This window comes from Crocodylus porosus, unplaced genomic scaffold, assembly GCF_001723895.1.
Source record: "Crocodylus porosus isolate Cpor-Errol unplaced genomic scaffold, CroPor_comp1, whole genome shotgun sequence".
Lineage (NCBI taxonomy): Eukaryota > Metazoa > Chordata > Crocodylia > Crocodylidae > Crocodylus > Crocodylus porosus.
Genome location: NW_017728949.1, coordinates 42970017 through 42991595, shown reverse-complemented (window position 1 = coordinate 42991595; position 21579 = coordinate 42970017). Strand labels below are relative to the sequence as shown.

Here is a 21579-nt window from a genome sequence, read left to right as displayed (position 1 = left end):
TTGCTTTTCCTCCGGCTCCCCACATATCTGAAAAAGGACTTTTTATTGTCCTTGATCCTTGAAGCTAGTTGGAGTTCAGTTGCAGTCTTGGCTTTCCTGGTTTGTTCCCTGCAGAACCGGACCAGTGCAGAATATTCCTCCCTGGAGGTGAATCCCATCCTCCATCCTTTGTAGGCCTTTATTTTAGCCTCAGGAGGACTGCTCGAACTGCTGAAATCAGTGTTTTCTCAGAAAATTCTTCAAGTTTAACTGCAAGTTTCAGCTTAAACTGTACAGATCCACTGATGTATATATATTCAGTGATCGAGGATTAACTGTTTTTACCAGTTTTGTATAGTAGGTCTGGTTTGGATTTTCCTTAAGGCAATATGCACCTCTCCTGTAGTGTAAAAATTGGGGTAAATATTTAAACCTGTAGTTTTAAGAATGAGATTCAGCCTACTACTTGAACAAAAGGTAGGGGAGGGAAGGAGGGATGCATAGGTCTATGTGTGCATGCTTGCACATACAATTTCAGGTTTGCAGTTTTAAAACTAAGAATCAGGCCCACAATCTTGATTAATTCATGATCTGTTAAGCTGATTCTAGATGTACTTTATCTGACATTTAAGAGTAATACATTATACTTTTATTTGGCCAAAAGCTAGAGGGCAGCCCCATATTGTTCATGGCCTAAGTGTAACATTTTTTTAAAACAAGCACTTCTGTTCAACTAGCAACTCAAGAAAACAAAAATACAAAACTGCTCTCTCATGATACAACAATGCTACCCATCTCATAACACATACTGAGAGAAAAGACAGTTTTGACACCACATGAAATTGAGCACTGAGAAACACTGAGACCTGTGGAGATGACGCCTACGGTTAAAAGCATTTACTGGATAAAAAATTGCCAGCAGTAAAGCATCCGCTTCTACACATTCATAGTAGCAAAATATACCTTACTTGTACGTAATTGCACACTTCTCTCACCCTTTAAAAAACTAAAAGCAGTATTTGTTTAAATTTCTGACATTATGTGATGTGTGCTTTTTATTGTCTTATGGTTTTCTTGAGTCTGAAAATCCCCTATCATGGGATGGATGTAATCTCATCTAACACTACAGGCTGCCTAGAGGTGCTGGTTCACTTTCTAATTAGAATGTGTCAATGGAGACTCAAATAATTGAGTCTCCTCTGTGTTCTAATTAGAACATTCCAACGTGGCCTCATTGTCACGTGTATAAGCCCCTACAGGTTTAAAAATGGACACTGGGGACTTTGTCAAATGAGGTTTAGATAAAGCATCCCATGAACATTTTATATGTGCAGGGGCTTAATACACATGACAGTTAGGTTCTTTAATTAGAGTGGCTGTTTGGAAACCACTGTAATTAAAATGAGCTCCCAACTGCCAAGAACATGTATAGGCACCTATACAGAATAACACATATAATTACATAAAAAAATTGAATGCAGACTTTTTTCAGTTTTCTGATCTTTGAACTTACTGTTTTTTGCATCCAAATACAAATCCTGTAATACAGACCTGGTCAACCTACAGCACAAGTGACATGGGCAGCCTTTGTCTGTGGTGCATGGCATATCAGGGAGAGGATAGGCAGTAAAATAACAGACAGAGCAAGCAGGAAGCAGAGCAAGAGATCAGGCAGGGAGCACAGACTGGGAAGCAGAAAGCAGAGCATCAGATTGGAGAGAGGTGATCAGAGTGGCAATCAGAGAGGGTACAGGGCTAATTTGTGTCATGACTGTCAAAAAGGATTGGCCCTTATTGCTCTAATACAATTAAGAATATCAAATGAAATCAAATCAAATATAACTCAGAAGTGTGTGGCATGATAAAAATTAGTCCTTTTTTTCCTAAGCTATTTCACTTGCACAGAACAGAATATTTTATGGCAAAAATATACTAAAACACTTGTCAAATAAATTTGATTACAGATTAGATTATTTGGGATGTTTCACAATTTTAAAACTAGGAGTATAGGGATGTAGTCAAGAAAAGTCAAACAGATGTTATGCTTGAAAAACATCATGAAATTTAGATACCACAGCCTGTGAAACAGTATCCTAAAGTAAGTGATGGATGCCCTGTGGCCTAGGACATTTAATACTACACTAAACAATAACCATGCAGCAATAAGGATTGATTTTCTGTCTGACACGTTTTCTCATATGAAACATGTATTCTTCTTCAAGAACCACATTCATATTATGAAATGTTTGGCTCTTTATCTAGAAATCTTTTCCCTTAAAATGTACATTGGATTTGCATTTAACTGTCAACAGCTGATGTCCAAATTAGAGACGTGCCACAGGAAGCAGCTCTTTTTGAAACAAACTCAAACACAGTTCACTACTGTTTACTGACACTCACCCAAATTTTGTATATAAGAGTTTTGTTGCTGATTAAGACCTACAGTTGGCTGCAGGACTCCTGCTACATATGATTTCCTGCTATATGTCCCAAGTGATATAGGGTTCAAATGCCACTGTGGGTAAATTGCATACCTCTGTACACAGGGAGGGAACTAGGTCAGTTAAAAAGGATTATCTATATTGCTCTTGTTCTTCTGCAAGCCTTCCACCAAAGTAGGACAACTTTAAATTCTGGCCAAGACTCCCAGATGTTGCCAAGTAGATACAATGATTTAATACTGCAACAGGGTTCTCCTTAAGACCCTGTTGTTAAGGAAAAGGGGGCAGCTGGAAATAAGGACACCATGAGGAGGGCGGGCCCGGGCCCTCAGGTGCCAATGGCAGCTAAACCCCGGAGGATAAAAAGGAGAGGAAGACAAGGAAAGGCGCCTTTGGGCACCACAGAAGAAAGAGAGAGAGGAGCTGTGAGAGGGACCCTGGCACCGGATTAGAGGGATCTCAGGATCCAGATCTCATCTGATCTTACCTTGAGTCCACTGGAGCGACGGTGAGTGCAGGGTGAAGCGGAGCCAGGCCGTGGGCTGGAGCCACGCTCGGCATTAAGAATTGAGGACACTCAGTTGAGCCGGAGGGGCAGCGGCAGGGAAGACCCCATCCAGATCCCTGAAGAGTCTGGGTGACTTCAGGAACTCCAGGAAAAGGGACACTAAGGGCTGAGAAAGCAAGCCCCAACCGCAGGAGTGACACGGAACCTGCACACTGAAGCCGCACAAGAAAAGGAAACAAGCGGCGTTTGTAACAAGCCGCTAATTAGTCAATTAGCGGCTTAATAGAACAAAAGGAAACTTTTCTCTTTTTTTCTTTTTATTCTCTGTCAATTATGGGGGGAGTGGGCTAGGACTCAGGCACAACTGAGAAGCCCAGAGACTCCCTCTGCAGGGCAGGGGATGCTGAAGGGGCCCCGTGGACACTGATTCTGCACTGCCGCTACAAGCAAGTAAGCACGGTACTTCACTTGCTGTCTCAAGTAAGGGCCGGAGATCCTCTGCTGAATACAGAGGGTGACCCAGCGGAGACCCAGGGTTAACCCTTAGGACTGTGATTCCCCTCTCCTCTAAGAGGAGAATTCCCTGTAAAACTGGCAAACAACTTGGTTTTCTCCTTTCTGCTTTTATTCAGTGATTTCAGCATGGTACTTCCGGCGGATACTTCCTTTGGTAATAATCACTTCCTCCCAATTTAATTTCTTTAAGATCCAAGTCGTGGCAGGTGGGAAACATGAGGACAGAGGAGGTATTCCACACACGATGACAAATACATTAACCTTTCCCTGCCATTTGCAGCTGATACCATCTACTTTTGAACCTGCACCAATGAATGAGCTAGCAAATTCAATGTTGTTTGAATAAATGCTGTAGGCAGCTAATGTATGTGTCTCCCCCCTCTCAACAGACATTCTGTAGGCAAGGCTCAAGTGCCTGAGGTTTTTTGTTAACAATGTATTTTCATTTACATCCTACCTTGCTACCTATTTTAAATGCAGGGGATTTATTTCAATCAACATAAGCACGAAAGCTTTTTCTCCCAAATATTTGTGATGTAATGCAATACTTCTATTGGCATAGATTTCATAGACATTAGGACTGGATGGGACCTCATGAGAACATTGGGTCCATCCCCCTGCCCAAGGGGCATGTTTGCTTCATAATTCAATTGAATGTAAGTTTTTAAGCATCTCTACATCTGTTACAGAAGATCCAACTGAAACTGTAATTCTGCTCTCATTTACCTTGTTAGCTCTAATATGATTCTTGAACTGACCTGAATGCTGTTGTTTTCTAAGTGACTCAATTAAAAACAATTATAATGGGAAAATATATATTGTAAAACTTAATTTTTTAACACCTAGTATAGAAAAGGGAATATTAAGTAGTGGTTATAAACAAAGGACTGAGAACCAGGAATCTGGATTCTAATCCCTATTATTTTGCTCTCTGGCCTTTCTAACCTCTCCCATCCCAGCTGTAAAGAAGAATAACAATCATCCATCCCATTTGGCTAATTATTTAATATGTGTGCAGTAAAGCATTTTAAGATTCTTGGAGAAAAAACAGTTTATATATTATTTTTAGATCCTTTAGCATTTTTATTAATATTTATAACTGGCTTTTCTCTACAACCAGGAAGACACTGTATCTACCCCAGATCATATATATTCTTCCTTCAAAAAAGGAGGAAAAACCTAAATATACTTCCATTGTTTTCTGGCCTAAAGATTAATAATTTAATTTGATGTATTGTACTCTTTGGTATGTTAGAAACTGACAACTCCTCTAGTATGGTAAATATATCTATGAATAACATTACTAATATTTAACATTATAATAAAAATAATTATTTAATCTTCACCAACACCCAATAAAATACACACGTATTTAATCCTACCTCTTGAAATAATTTAACATATAAACAAACAACTACAATATTAAATTATTCCTGTTTCCAAAAATATCCTAGTATTCTTTTTGATCAACAAATGTAATAATAAATTTTAAAAGAACTCCTGTAGCAACTTCCTAACAAACATTCTGGCATATACTACCTTCAATGCACACATTTAACTTAATTAATGAAAGTTAGGCACACAAATTGAGAGCAAACTATATCACAGTCTACCGCATTTCTGAAAATAGTTCCTTTTGTGCTGATATTCTGGCTGTTTTCAGTCTACCTTTTAAAAACATTATAACTAGTACAGGTGTGGGTGCATTATAGGGACCTTTAAGTAGCCTTCATTTTTTTCCTCTCTTCTTAACCACATAATGGAAAAAATAAGAGTACAGTGAACAGACCACACTGAGGAAAAGGAACTTGCCCTGATTTTTTTCAACTGGTAAACCTATTTTCTATAATGCTCAATGGTGAATCATTCTTAAGTGCTGGACCATTCACTAGGGTATGCATTCGGTGCCAGAGGTTACCAGATTGCAAAAGTGTTCTCATCTCAGAAAGGCCTCATAATTCACCATCACCTTATTTTGACATTCAGGGAAAAATTTGTGCATCAAGCAGAAGAAATAATGTGTGTGTGTGGAGGGGGAAATTATATTAGCAATGCAGTGAACATTCCAAAGGGAAAAACAGTCTAAGACAATAATAAGAATTAAAGTAATACTTTTTATATTATAGGGAAAGACTTACCTGTCAGTTCAGTCACCTTACTGAGTCCATAAACTGTACTTCAAGTGCTCCTGAAATATAAGGAGAACAAGAACATTAAATAGTGACTAAAGTTCTCAGAGCCTGAACAGATATACTTTGGTTTATAAACATAGAGAAGCAACAGGATTTACCACTGTCCAAAAGTACAATAGAAAGTTTACTAAAAAGAAACACATCCCCTCAAGGAGATTGAAGAATATATTTGTAAAAACATCACAGATCACTGGTTCTCAACCTTGTTGGACTCAATGCACCCCTCAAAATGCCATCGCTTAGCTTTCACTCATTTTTTACAATAGAAAAATAATAGAGCAATTCTGCTGCAGAGAATTCAGAAAGACCATGACAGATCAGAATGTTTTTGACACTATGGGTTCCTATTTGATATCTCTAGGTTTACTTTGCGATTCATGTGAAGGTGTTTGCTCACCTAACAGCAATAATGTTGCATGGCTCCCTGTGGTACCCTTAAAAAGCTTGTGTGACACCCTGGTTGAGAATCGCTGACAGATTCTCAGATCTGATCCAGCTGCGCTTTATACAGGAATGGAGGTATAAGGTTGACAAAGAAAGCTAAAAGCTACTTATTTCATTCTCTAGTCCTGGGGATAGACAGTGGCCAGCTGTATTCCCATCATACATTAAAGCAGTTCCAATCTAACTTACACACTCAAAGACAGGGACTATTACACAGCTGGGGATTACTGTGATACACAAGATGCTGCAACCACACAGCAGAGATTTAGAAATAGCGCTGCAGGCTCTTTGCCAGGTGCTGTTTCGCCTACGCAAAAGGAATTCTGAGATTCTCAGTTAAGCAGTTTACTTTGCATCCGTCTTGCTTGGATGATATTAGGAGTGAAGTGAGGAAAGTGTTAAATTCAGTCTGACGATGGACCCGATTGTACTTGAATTAGCACTCTATCAGTGTTTGTATGCCAAGGCCAGTTTGTCCCATATAAACCTATTTTAAAACTACTGTCAGCAGAACCAGTTGTTAAGAAAGAAAGGGTATGAACATCCCTGGGCTGTGAAAATTAGCTGTTGTACCCAATATGTGTTGGGTTTTTTTAATATAAAACTTAAATCAAATTAAAGAAACGGTTCCAGCAGCTACAGTTACCTAAGCTCAGGATCAAGAAAGATGTTCCACTATTAAAGAAGTACTAATGATTAATTACCCTAGATCAATGGATCAAATTCTTCGTTGTTTTAAATTTGCCCTTATGATTAGTTCTTCTATGGATGCTAAGATTCTGAAGTTAGTGAGGATTAATGCATTTTCCTTTGTACAGAATCTTGCACGTGGAATATTTTTACTTCTATGACCTGACCTTTGTTAAAATATGTAAATATCTTAAAACTGAATTAAAATGTTTCAGAACAGTTATTTAAAATGAATATCAATATAAGAAGAGAGAAAAACAAAATTCCCAACATTAAAGAAATATAGTTCCTATACACTTAATCATCATTGCTGGTGGTGGCAATTCCCAACAGTCAAGGATGATCACTCCCACTGGTCAAGTAAAGGCTTGTAGATGAGTCCACTGATGGCTAAGAAAGCCAATCCTAGACACCACAGGTATTGGTTAAAGGGAGGGTGAGACCATGGATTTCTCAGTCTTGTTTCCTTTCCTTCTGTTTGTCATTTTTCTGTCTCCAAGGCGGGACAGTTTTCTTCAAACTGGGTGCATCTACACATGTGCTTTACTGTAGAGTTGACTAACTAGCTCCGTAGTAAAGCATCAACATCTACACGTGTGCCGATATTAGGGTGCAGTAAATTAACTCCGGCATAAGAAAGTATTGTTGGGGACAGTACTATCTTATGGCAACGTACTTAACACCACTGAAACACACATGTTTCCACCAGGTGGTGCCCAATGCTGACACCTGGAGCCCGAGGCTGACCCCCTGGACCCTGTCAGCCTAGGGCTGCTCCACTCTGGCTCAAAGTGCTGCAGTTCTGGGCACACGTGTAAAGGCTCCACTCAGGAGCACCTGACTCCAACGCAAACTGCATCAGAGTTTATCACCTCGCCTTAATAGCACACGTAGATGCACCCAGTAAGATGTACCTTCTTTCACAAGGTGTAGCCATGCAGTCCTGTCCCAGGCTCCTTTTTTTCAATTTGTGATGTCAATCCTACACTCATTGCTGATGCCATGTTGCAGATGGTCGTGGATGAACATCTTGATTGCTGCAAGAAAGACGAAAAACAGAATTTGTGCGATCACACAGCCCTGCTTGATGCCTGTTCAAATGGCAAAGGGCTCTGGAGCAGAGCCACTACATAGGATGGAGGCAGTCACTTGGTCACGAAAGAGTCTTAGGATGGTGATAAATTTCCATGGGCAGCCAAACTTCAATAAGATCTTCCATACAGCCTCACAGTTAACACAATCAAAGGCTTTGGTCAGATCGATAAAGGAGACATACAGTTCCTGGTGCTGTTCTCGGCATTATTCCTGAATCTACTGGGCTACAAAAATCATACCCATAGCACCTCTCAATGATCTAAAGCCACACTGAGACTCAGGAAGTACCTCAGCAAGAGGGAGTAGTCAGTTCAGCAAAATTTGTGCAAGGATCTTCCCAGCAATGGAGAGGAGGGCAATACCTCAATAGTTTCCACAGTCAGTAGAATAAATATATTGCCTTCAGAAAACCCTAGCAAAGAATTTTTCTCCCAAATGTTCCTGGCAAATGTTTCCCAAAATTCAATATTGTTTCCTTTACATTTTCATTTGAAGACAAATATAACTCTTTTATGTTCATAAAGTTTCACCTAGAAGCACTTACAGTTTCCTTTTATGGCATTGTTTCTCAAACCTGGAAGCCATAGCACCCTGGGATGCCTTGATATCCTTTCAAGGGTGTTGCAAGGTGCCACACAATGTTAGCCCTGTTAGGTTTACAAACATGATTCACAAGAAAAATCCAGAGATTTCAAATAGAAACCCATAATTGTGGTCTCTCTGAGTTATTTGTAATACAAAAACTGCTCTAAAGCTAAATACTCTGTAATAGAAACCTAGGAGGAATACAAGCACAAAAATGATTGTGCCAGCTTCCAGCAGATCAAGATGATTAAAAGAAATTATAAAAAACTAATAGAAGAAACAGTATCAAATGAGAATGTGGGAGGAACTGGCAGCTGCAAGGCAAAATAAATTTAGTTGACCTTTTTGGCAGATCCTAGCCAAAAGGAACAAAAAGTTTAGCTTAATCCCTGAAGAAACATGAGTTACATTTAAAAACATAAATTTAACAACCCACTTGCAGCTGATAAAGGAAGTAATGGCTGCTCTCTGAGGGAATTTTATCTGTTAAGTCACAAACAGATCATTACCTCACCTCTGACTCCTACATATCCCTACTGAGCAATTAAAAGGCTTTTCTTCTTGATTTTCTTCACCCCAGAGATCTTCAAGGAATCCTGATTGAGGGTATCCCATTTTGACAATTTTTTTCCATTATTATTTCAGAAGCCACTTATCCTAACCATTGGAATGAAAATATAATAGTCCTAATCTTTAAAAATGGTGAGAAAAAAGATCCTGCAGCATATCTTCCTATCAGTTTTATGCTAATTCCAGCCAAAATATTTGGGGGAGACTTTCTCATCTACAAACACGGATTTCTGAAAATAACATTCTGGGAGAGGAACAGATCAGTTTTAGAAAAGGCCATTCTTTCATGGATCACTGCTTAGCATGGTATTATTTGGCATCCAAATATATAAAAAGAAAAAATATTTTATACATAGCTTTAAATTGCTCAAGGGAGGTATTCATTGCATAGACCAATTACAGTTATGAAAGAAATGAGCAGTGACATCAATGGATAAAACTCTCCTACAAATAATCATTGCTTACTATCCAAAGAGAGCATCATAATACATGATGGGATCAGTGGTGTCTTAAATACTTTAGAATCTATTTCAATAAACATGTGAGCTGGAATAAACACAAAGAAACTTTAAGTATTATAATAAGCGTTGAGGGAATTTTATCTTTGTACAATAAGATGGGCAGAAGGGCAGTACTGGCAGTACTAAAGGTCTACAGATCTAAGATTAAGCCCATTTTATTGTATGGGATGGAACTATGAGGTGCTAATTCCATGGTTCACTCAAAAATAGAAACAATTTCTTACTACTTTTTCAGGTGGCTTTTATCACCATCATATTCTACAACAAGGGATAGAACAGTTCAGGTAATCTGAAATGGGGCTGCTTGATGTGAGCACTTTAGCTCAGTTAAGAACTCCAAATTACTAGACATAAATCAGAGCTTGTACCCCCATCAGATGCTCTAAGACACATATTTTAGAAGCCTTTCCTCTTTCAAATAAACCTTTATTTAAATGATTAAATAACAGTTATATCATCCTACAGATAAACATCCTAGGAAATGGGCTAGTAAGTCACTAACGTAATATTATCCCTATATTTAAAAAAAGATATACATTTAAATATTAACACCAGCTTGCAGAAAGATTTTTTCCAACTTCCCTTTTTTGGACTGAAGAAAGTACTCTTTTAGCCTATAAATCTACCTATCTGGTGAACAAAACTACAAACAGTTATTATGTCGTTACTAGACTACAGCCATACATATTACAGGTATTGCACAATTAACTGGTTTCCTTAAGACCAGCTACACATGATACGAAACTTCAACCAGTTTTAAAGTTTGACCTTGAAAACGTGTACTAACTTTATAGCTGGTTACTCATAAGCTTTAATTTGAATGTTTAGCAGTCTCCCCTGCAGCGGGGAGCACCATCATCTGATGGCTCCCAGTTACAGGGATGCATCTTGTCCAGCATGAAACCCCTGAGCCCTGGGGATCACAGCTGCCATGATCCCCAAGGCTCAGGGGAATGTGAAGCCCCCTGCCCACATGGGGTTCTTAGCCCCAGCTAAGCCTCACATGCAGCCAGGGCTGGAAGACTTGTCAATTATGGGACTCAGTCCCATCTGCACGTGGCCCCTATGGCTGGAAGCTGCCTAGCAAAGAACACTCCCAACTGTGGAAGAAATTAAACTTCACGTTGTGGTTGAATCAGAACTGACAGAGCCAGCTTTTTTTATTTAGGGATATACTGTTATCACAGGGAGGATTTCATACAGCAAGGGGAATCACCCACTTGTCTGTTTCAAAGGAATCTTCCTATTCTATAAGCTTACACACATATTTATACATAAGACAGAGAAAGAGAAAAAGTACGACCTTGGAGAAACCAAAACAAGTTTACTCAATTGGACATCTGTGCACAGGGTAATAAGATATGCAGGATTCCTTGTCAGAACATGCAGCTGAAATAAGGATTATCAGCTCTTCTGGTCTTTGTCTCTTTTCCTAGTCAAGTAGGCCAGAAGCCTGACTAAATTTACTACCACACAACTGTGGGAGCTTGCTTCTTGTTAATGCAAGGGGAGCCTAGGGTCGGGTTCCCCCTGCAATGGCAATAAGGCATGATTGGATCTAATGTGCAAACCCAGAATCGTGCCTGCTGTCATACATGTGAACTATTCTGGCATCTAACCTGGCTTCTAATCTTGCACGTGGACATAGCCGCATTGATCTGAAGTCCAGTAGAAGGCAGGGTAGTAATTATTCCCCTCTCTGTTCAACACTGGTAAAGCCATATCTGGAGTACTGTGTTCAGTTTTGTGCCCTCCAGCGGAGGGCAGCAAAAAGTGAGGCGGCTGGGGGACATGACTTCTGAGAAAAGACTGGGGGAACTAAGCTTATTTAGTCTAGAGAAGAGCTTAACAGCAGCCTTCAACTACCTGAAGTGGGGTTTGAAAGAGGATGGAGCTAGACTGCTCTCAGTAGCAGCAGATGACAGGATGAAGAACAATGGTCTCAAGTTGCAGCAAGGGAAGTTTGGGTTAGATATTGGCAAGAATTTTCTTATTAGGAGGGTAGTAAAACACTAAAACTGGTTACCTAGAGAGGCAGTGGAAGCTCTATCCTTACAGGGTTTCAAAACCCGGCTAGACAAAGCTTTGGCTGGGATTGGATAGTTGGGGGATGGTCCTTCTTTCAGCAGGGGTTGGACTGGATGACCTCCTGAGGTCCCTCCCAACCCAAACTTTCTATGATTCCATGAGATGGGGGGTGTCTATCTATATCTAGATGGGGTGTGTGTATGTGTGTGTGTGTGTGTATCTATAGATAGAAGTGTGTATCTATCTATATATAGATAGGTGTGTGTATATATATATATGTAAATAGGGGTGTGCATGAATCTTATGTATCTATATGCAGATGGAGGTGTCTCGAGCTCTATATAGATAGGGATGTGTGTGTGTAGCTTGTGTATCTCTATATAGGTAGGTATGTGTACCATATAGAGGAGGAACAGTGTGCGGCCCCTACACAGAAGCTTCCCCCAGCTGCAGCTACTGCACCGCCTCCTCGGTTTCTCTAAGTTACTGTTCCTTTGTCTGAGCTCCCAGCCTCGTGGCCGACAGACCGATTCCTTTCCCTGCTCGCACGCCGCTCTCTGCCCGTCTTGTCACAGCGGCGGACAGGAGAGCTCGTGCCATGGACAGATCTGTCCACGGACACGGCTTGGCCTCCTCGATGCAGTCCGAAAGTTACGGAGCCTCCCGTCACCTGCCTGCCCTAGCTCTAGCCACCTGTAACTGCCCCCTCGCGCCAGCCAGGGAGGGGCGTGCTCGGCCCCCGCTTCCTCCGCGCGGAGCTAGTCACAGCGCCGCCGGCCGACCTGCGCTCCCAACCTGGAGCCCTGCACTGGTAGCCACCCCGCTCCGCACGGACCCAGCCCCTGAGAGTTCCTTCCCCGCCCTAACTACACTTCCCAGCATGCCGCACTAGCGAGAAGGCGCGGTCGCTCGGCGGCAGCTCCCAGGATGCATTGCTTCACCCTCCCCGGGCTGCATTGTGCGGCCGGCCGCACTGCCCGCTGGGAGTTGCAGTCGCATCGGTCCGCTCCGTACTCGAGTCAATGGCGGCTCTTCGGTCGCATATTATGTCCTATAGATGCTGCTCCTGAACTCTTTGCCAGCGTCTCGCTCCGAGGAGCCGCGTGGGCCCCGCAGGGTCCGCACCCCCTCGTCGCTTGACACTTTCGCGTTCCCCCTCCTCCTCCTCCCGCACGGTGGATATCTGCGCGTGCGCATTGCGACTGGCGAGGCTGGTCTGTCCCTCTACACTTGCCGTAGCTCCCGCCCGTCTCTGCCGACGCCTTTGTGAAGGGGCGAAAACGGAGTCGGGCGGCGCGGCCAGGAGCCGATTGGAGGGGAGCGAGGCCTCGGTGCCGGGTGAGGGCCGCTCGCGAGGCGGGGGGTGGCCACAGTAGCCGGTGTCTGCTCGGGGCGGCCCGGGCGGGTGGGGGCGGCCTTTCCGGCGCGGTGTCAGGCGTGGAAGCGCCCCCCCGGGAGTCTTGGTGGCCGCGCCCAAGCGCGGAGCCGGAACGGGCCGGGGAGCTGGCCTCTCCCCGCGGCCAGTATACGGTGGCCGGGCTGGTCTCTGCCGCTAGCGCTGTTCCGGTGCCCGCGGGCCCGCCCCTGGTGCTGGAGTCTCCTCGCCGAGGCCTCCCTTCCCTGCCCCCCAGGTTGGGCTGCCGTGTCTGCTGCTCTTGGCTTACGCTGGCAGCCCTTATGGAGCAGCCTGCCTGCGGCTCCCGCTTGAAGTTAACCGGGTAGAGTCGCCGCCGCTCCTCCGCCTTCGGCTGCTCGTCACAGTGTTTGGCCGGGCAGAGGTTGGGCCCTGCCTGCGGGCCCCGGCCCGGCCCCGCCCCGCCCTCACAATTCTTCTGGCCTCCGTTTTAGCATTTTTCCCACAAATTTCTCTTCGGTACTTGAAGGGGGTGAAGTCTCTGCCAGTCCCGTTGCAGCTGTATTATCACATTTGCAGCAGGACACCTGGTTCCCGTGCGTTTTTTACCCTCCCCCCCTTGTCTTTGCCTCTTAAACAAGACTTCAGACACACTCTCAGCAAACTTGAAACAAAGTAGTAAAGAAAAGCGTTTTCAGCTGCCTGTGTTTTATGCCCTTCTGGTCTTGCTCTCTCATGGGATGGAGTACCCATTTTGTGGCTTAGTAATAATACTGCCTGTTCAGGTGTGATCCCACACACAACTGTAAGATAGCCACATACTGTACAGCTGAAACAGACAAATCTAAACAGCAAAAGCTTTTAACTTTGTGGACATTCTCCTTCCTTGTGTCCTGTGGAGGACCCCTGTGGCAAACTGTTGGTAGAGTGACCTGTTGTGGAATTAGAGGGTGCTTTGGTCTTGAGAAAATATGCTGAAGTTTAAATATGCTGGTGTGATATTGAGGTGCCTCTTTAAGACATTGCTATATTAACTACTTTGCTGTCTGTTATGACTTGTTTGACTGATTGCTTCTCTGTTGCTCAGAGTTGCAGCCATGTCTGACAAAAGTGAACTGAAAGCAGAGTTGGAGCGCAAGAAACAACGCTTGGCTCAAATCAGGGAGGAGAAAAAGAGAAAAGAGGAAGAAAGAAAGAAAAAAGAAGTAAGATTGAATTTTTTTTCTGTATAGATCATACTTCTTGTCTAGATTTAGTCAAGAGGGCCTAACATCCTGTTTATAATCAAACTATTTCCTTGTTAGTTGCTTGTTTTGAACTTCTAGGTAGTATTGCATCCAAACATAATAGTATTATATTGGTATATGAGAACAGATAAAAAAAAAAAAAAAAAGTGTTCTGAATTGACTATGTAAGCAGTCTGCTTGCTATTTATGTGAGAAATTAGTTTAAAAAAAAGGGAAATACTCCCTTTTAATAATACAGAAATCAAATAGCATGGTACTTTCTCCAGGGTAGTTCTCACTATGTCCTTCTATACACTTTTACACTGACTCTGTGGTTAAGTTACCACATGCTGCCAACCTAATAGTGTCACCTTTAATTTTCATCCTGAATTGTTCAGTCAGCGCAATAATCAGAGCACATCTTCTACATGTTAGACTCAATCAGTAGTTGGCAAAGAAGTCCAGGAAATTATTGAAGTGTATGGTCAGTGTTGATACTTTGCAGGTTTCTGCTGAGAGCTGCCTCTGCACATTGGCTCCAAATCAGCAAAGCTCTTGAGCATGGGACTTAAGTGTATGCTTAAAGCTAAGTGATTTACTTAATCAGGGCCCTTGTTCTTGTCTTTTCCATGCTTGGGTTGTGAGCTGGCAGGAATCTCAAATTAGCATGTGGCTGAGTGCTGGGCAACTCCTAGCAGAATGATTCAGACATTAGAAAAGAGAGATCTCAATATATGATCTATATCCCAGGCATCTTAGAGCAATGTATTTATTGTCTCTCTGTACTTTCTGAGAATCATGTGTGATGTACTAGGTACATCTTTAGGAATGATGAAGTTTGGGAATATCTTGATTTAAGCGTAATTGTATAATTAAGAGCATTGCATATATGCATATCGGGGTAGGAAAAATCTTTAACCAGTGTATGCATAGGAAGAGAATAAGATGACCTAAGTTGTTTTTTCTAGTTACTTTAAGGATTTCTATTTCATGATTAACCACTCACCAGAAAAGTGGTATTGCTAGAGTCCCAATGATTGTCTTCTATGAGTTACTTGAATTTACTATTGAGTATGAACACCTTGAATTATTATTTCTTTAAATCTGAGAAATATGAATCTTACAATAGATTGGTATAAACTTAGGGTAGTGCCAAAGGTTCTCATTGTCACAAGAAAATTACTAATTTTTAGAGTCCTCCTCCCTCCATGCTCCAGTGACTTGCTTGAGGATAACTAATTGGATTTTGGCTTCAAATGATGATAGAGGCTGAATATGATTTAATCCTGCATTTCACTGTGGTCCAAACATTCACCTTTTGGTTAGGATAGATATTTGTTTCTTTTTTTTGTTGGAATTTAGTTTAGTTTAAAAAAAATTAAAGTGAACCTAAACGTCCTGTTGTTCAAATTTGGAATGAAGAGGTAGGTAGGTGATCATGCAGTTTTTTGCATTCTTACCTTTCCTTCATTTCATAAAACCTCTCTATCTGCAATAAATTTTATTTGTAAATGCCATCCACATATACACCCTAGAAAGAACAGAAGATCTATATTCAGGCCTTTGGACACGCATACAGTATGTTCTTCTAATCTGCTAAACTTTTAAATTTATACCAGACATGGCAGGGTACCCTGTTGGAACCTGTCCAAAGTGCAGTCTGTTGTCTTGCCATTCAGATTTGTATGATCTTTCTTTAGAACATTTACTGTCATTTTAGGATTCTCTGAATCCTGTGGTGACATCCTAGCTTTAAAGCAAAACCTTGGCTTTGAGGAAAAAAAAAAAAAAGGATAATTCTTGGAGAACTAGTCCTTATGACTTTAGTCATTATCTAGCCACACCTGCATTTTAAAATGGTAAACTTTATTCTTGTATACTACATCCTCTCAAGGTCTTATAAAGTGGTGATAGTTTAAACAGTTTGTAAAAGTAGTTGTAGCATCTTTTATCTGCATAGTGCAGACTTATTTGAGGGTACAACTACATTTCTAGATTCATTAGAGTTTTTACAGATCATCATGCCATTGCATTTTCTCTGTAGAAAGAATTGCCAGAAACACTAAATTAGGCCATCTCAACTTACCTCCTGATTTATAAGCATTAGGAGTGGCAGGTAGGCATATTGACTTGTCAAATATTGTCAATTGACTACATGTTTTTCTGACCAGTCAAAGATTATAGCAATTTTACACACAACCTACATTTTTTTATAGTTTAATTGACGTAAATATGCCTTTAAAAATTTTTCGACGCGCTTAATGGAAAATTTGGACTTTTTGTGTATTATTTGGACCTATTGGCTAATTTTTTCAATATTTGACTGGTTAATTGACTGAACTGTATTTAACTGGTCAAATACCCAACCCTAATAAGCACAGAAAAATGCTTTAAGTATGTTTTTACAAGAAAGTTTTTAATGCCCTGTCTAGGTTCTGTGATACCAGTTGAGTCATTGTTCTTGAATTTTTTTTAAGACTGACCAGAAAAAAGAAGTTCTTTCTGTACAAGAAGAATCTGACCTTGAAAAGAAGAGAAGAGAAGCTGAAGCATTGCTTCAAAGCATGGGGCTAACACCAGAGTCTCCTATAGGTAAGAATATTAGTATCAGAATATTGGACAAATGTCCTGCTGTTCATATTCTGTTTTTAGGAATGTGACATTTGCATACACTGCATGACAATTATATGGCTGACAGTTTTGGCATTCATGTCTCCTTTGTTTGTCTTACCATTATTTGTCCTGCAAAGTTTGCCATGACATATTGTCTCATGACGTCATGTCTCAGTACACACAATTTAAACATTTGACTTCTTTTTTGTTACACAGTACTACTAGCAAAATGTTGAACTCTATCTGCCCAGTACTTTAAAAAAAAAGAGGGAGAGAGACATAAATTAAAAATATCTGATGTGGATTTTAAAATTGAAGGCTACATATCCAGCATAAGTGTCCTTTAGAGTACAAACATAAGCAGACAACATGGAAGTTGTTTTGTTCTGCATTAAATAACATACTTTTTGTTCTTCCTGTTTCCCCCAAAGAGATTCAGTTTTATGTTTTTTCATTTTCTCTCTCAGGCTACGTCTTAGCTAATTCCCCTCATTGCCACACTTCAAAAAAATACAGTAAAATCCGTGTTAAATGGGATTTTACTAACCAGAAAACTCTACTAACTGGAATTTCCAGCTTGGGGCAGGGAGAGAAGGCTCTCACACTTGATCAAATCATGTTGAGTTGCTGTATTTCATGGTGTATAGGTCGATACGTTGTATAAGTTGGCCCCATTTTTCTGATCCAAAAGTTAGGAATTTTGTAGATCTGGTATATAAGTTGACCTATCTTTGCATCAAAAATATGATGTGAACTGATACCAGCCCTTGTGCACTCTCACTGTGGTCTGGGCACCTGAGGGTGGACATGTGCTGCAGTGCTGCTCACAGGCAACAGAGCAGGGCTTGGCGGTTAGCTAGCGTGGCCCTGTCACCTGCAAGCAGCACAGCCTGGGCTGCATCAGCTGGGCACTGAGCCCAGCACCACTCTCAGGGCATAGGGCCATGCCAGCTGAGCGCCCAACCTGCCATTGCCTGCTGTGAGTGGCACTGCTGAGTCCAACCCTGTCCCCTGCAAGCAGGGTTGGGCTCAGCTGGCACAGCCAGGCTCAGCACTCAGCAGCGCTGCTCACAGCAGACAGGGCTGGGCTTGGTGCATGGCTGGCGTGGCCGAGGCAGCACCACTCACAGGGGATGGGGCTGTGCCAGCTGAGCACTGAGCCCAGTCCCGTTCCCATCCCTGTCCCTTGCAAGTGGTGCTGGGCTCGGCACTTGGCTGATGCGCTCTCATCCCTTGTGAGTGGCGCTGCCTGGCCTGAGCCAGTCAGACACTGAGGCCGGCCATAGCAGCTGAGCACCAAGCCTGGTGCACTGCTCGCAGGGGATGGGGCTGAACTCAGTGCTTGGCAGCACTGCTCACAGCAGACAGGGCTGGGATCAGCACTTGGCTGGTGTGCCTCCATCCCCTGCAAGTGGTGCTGCCTGGGCTGTGCTAACCACCAGCCACACACCAAGCCCAGTGCCACGCACAGGAAGACGGGGCTGGGCTGGGCACGGCACTCAACAGCACCACTTACAGCAGACAGGGTTTGCCGCAATCTGGGCTTGCTGCTCTCCAAGCTCCTGGCTGCATTCCTGTAAATCTGATGTCAAATTGGTATTGGCCTATATGGCTGGTTAATAATTTGCTATCTTTATTGGTGTGCCCCTAGTTCTTTTAAAGAAAAATGTGTGCTGGGTAATTTCTGAGGCAAGAATTGATCTAATCTTTCTGTTCACATCCAAGGGGAAGTGGAGTTCTTATGCCAGATACTATTTTTAATAGCATGGGATTCTCCAAACCTGTGTTTGACATTCTTTTTAATTCTGAAATAAAAGATATAATTTACTTGGGGAAAATCCATTACAACTTTACATTCTAACAGTCTAGGTTTAGGCATCCTTATTTGCTTACTGTCCTGTATCATCCTATTAATAGGGAGATTTCCTAAAAATAACTTGCTCCACAAGGGGGCGTTGCAGTATCACAGACAACTTGGGAACAGTTTTAGAAAATGCAACTCCTTGTGCCACTTTTAAGGATTCCTTGCACCAGTCTGTTTATGAACTCTCCTCTGAGCTACAGTTTTCAATAGCTCACTTATAAACTAGGAGGATCATAAGTTTTATTCTAGGTCTTAAAAGTACTCATTCTTTTCATATCCATAGGATTGTAAAATAAAGAGGAAAGGAAAGAGAATAATGTCCTACCTAAGCAGAGTGCTTACAAAAATCTACTGGTGTATGGGAGAGAGCTCCTATTTAAAAAAAAAAAAAAAAAAAAGAATGAGAGGAAAAGAAGAGAATTTATTTGCATTTATTATGAAAAGGCATCAGAAATATGACAGACAAGGTTCTTTGGGTGAATCTGATATATTTTATTAGACCAACTTAAATAGTTGGAAAAAATTTTAAGCAAGCTTTTGGGTTCAAAAACCTTTTGTCATGCTGAGGAAGTTTCAGCAGTTGATGTGTGCTCTTCCTGGATGGAATGAAAAGTAAAGAAGCCAGAGGGTGGGCTGGAATGCATACAAGAAGGCAGTCAGTGAAGATGTAGATTGAGGAGTCAATGGGTGAAAGGCTAGGTGTGGGAGTGGGTAGGGGGATGAGCAGTGGAGGGGTGCCTGGGGAGTCAGATGTCAGGCAGGTTATAATGTGTCATAAATCCAATGTCTATATTTAGTCCATGATTTTTAGCATCCAGGAGGTTGATGAAGTGGAATTCATAGGCTCATCTCTGGGAAGTGTTTTGTAAGTTTCCTTTGAATATTAGAACTAAGAGTTTGGAGAGAGAGAGAGTGGTTTTCTAGCAAGAAATGTGCCCCTACAGGTAATTGGGTATTCTTGTCTTTGATAGATTTCCAGTGTGCATTCATTCTGGTGCACAGTTGTTGTATGGTCTCTCCTACATATTTTCCATCAGGGCATTTGGTGCATTGGATGAGATATATTACATCTCTGGAGGTGCAGCTGTAAGATCCTGGAATGCTGATGGCTCTGTTGTGGGGTGTAGTAATTGTGGGGGTGGTGGAGATGTGTTGGCATGTTTTGCATTTCTTTTCATGGGATGGTCTGGATGCATTTGGTGTGTTCTGGGCCTGAGGAAGTTTGCAGAAATATGAATTTATTTTAAATTCTGATTCAAATCTGGGGATGAGCAGTGTTTCTAAAATGTTGAGAGAGATGTTTCTTGAAGGTAAAAGTCATGATGAATTAACTTGTTGGTCATCAGTTTTGAAAAGTACCTTCCTATTTCATTAAACAAAGGCAGTGTTTTGTTCCCTGCCAGTGTTAAAGCATAACCCCAGCTGCTCTGCCCACTTCTTTTGCCACTATTAGTTACTGGTTATAAAGTTCCAAGATGAGATTGAGGCGCAAAAAGGGACTCTGTTGCACCTGTCTAAAAAGAAGTTGCTCTTAAACTAAGGATAGTTGAACCTGATTTACCTTTTTAGACTGGATGAAGTGTAGCCACTTCTAAATGAGGCATGTTGTGCTTACATAGAGTTAGATCTGGATTTTTCCATAACTCCTGATGTCTTAAACTGGGGGGGGCATAGAGCAGCTGCGCAGTTTGACTTCAGTCTTTGCACCAATCTTTGCTGTGCCTCTTTAAAAAATAAAATAAAAAATTGGTTCAGGTAAAGTTTAGTTAATTAACCCTTATCTGTAAAGGAAAAAAATCATTACATTTTTTTGCAGTTTTCTATTTGGAAAAGGATTCCTAAAAATGGAAAAGTATCTTTGCTGTGCTGTAAGCTATTGGATCAAAATCTGACCTAGCTTGCATTCCATGTATAATACCAGTGTCTTTACTGGGCGTGTGCAGGCTGCAAATTGGGGCACAATTCAGCCCAGAAAATCATTTGAAGGATAGATTCCATTCTTTGATTGCTTTGGGAATAGTTATGTTGTAGTTAGGCTTATTATTATTGCCCCTCCTATCTCTGACTTTGTGCTCCCTTTCATGAGCCTGTGAAATGGTAAATAATAAACAGTTGTTTCAAAGACCAAAAGAAATCCTGGAAAGCTGGCGGGGAGGGGGTGTGTGTGAAATATGCATACTGTTTAAATAGTTATATAAGAGTATTTATAATTTTGTGGTATCTAGTTCATTTTGGTTTTTCACATATTAGCTAGCCTTCAATAACATGATGTACTACAGTGCAAATCATAGCAGCCAGACCATCAATTTATTTCTCACTTGGCATCTGAAAACAGAGCTAACTCAGTTACTTAATTTAAAAGAAAATTTTAGTTTACTTTATTAAAACTTTCTTCCTGCATGTTTTATTTTAGTCTTTTCCTTAGTTGATCAGTGGGCAGTAGTACAATCATACAAGATTAGACAATAGGGCTTTTGGCAGTCACAGTATAGATTAGCCAGCAGATGGCAGTGATGACTCAGTAAAAATACACCTGTTCAGCAAATATAACTGGTTGGAAAATTTCTTGACTGAATGGTTTTTCTGGGAAAATACAAGTTTCTAAACATAGGAACCCAACATGCAAATATATTGGTTTTAATGAAGGCTTTGGGAAGGATTCTCAGATTCTGGATGGAACTTTTAACTGGGACTGGGGCGGGGAGAGGGAGAGAGCTCAGAATTGCCAATAACTTTGTAGGTGATGGCAGCTTCCTGGGATGTGGGAGATGAAGGCTCAAGACTCTGCTCTGCCCCTTTTGGAGCACAGACTTCAGTATAGATCTCCCATATCCTGGGTAAGTACACTAGGCTGTTCTGGAGGTATATCCATTTGTGTTTTTTCTCTCTTCTGCCACTCCCTCCAGTAATCTTGGTATGTTTATCATATACCATGTTGATATGAAATCATTCT

At 41.5% G+C, this 21579-nt stretch overlaps 1 protein-coding gene across 2 annotated transcripts in view; it reads left to right on the top strand.

The window, feature by feature from the left end:
* Positions 1–12760: 12760 nt before the first annotated feature.
* DYNC1I2 (dynein cytoplasmic 1 intermediate chain 2) overlaps positions 12761–21579 on the top strand; it is a 36224-nt gene continuing 27405 nt past the window's right edge. For both annotated transcript variants that reach the window (XM_019553685.1, XM_019553684.1), the window contains exons 1-3: positions 12761–12907; positions 14011–14128; positions 16627–16741. In XM_019553685.1, the coding sequence (XP_019409230.1) occupies positions 14021–14128; positions 16627–16741 (223 nt within the window). In that variant the 5' untranslated portion in view covers positions 12761–12907; positions 14011–14020. The remainder of the gene's footprint in view (positions 12908–14010; positions 14129–16626; positions 16742–21579) is intronic.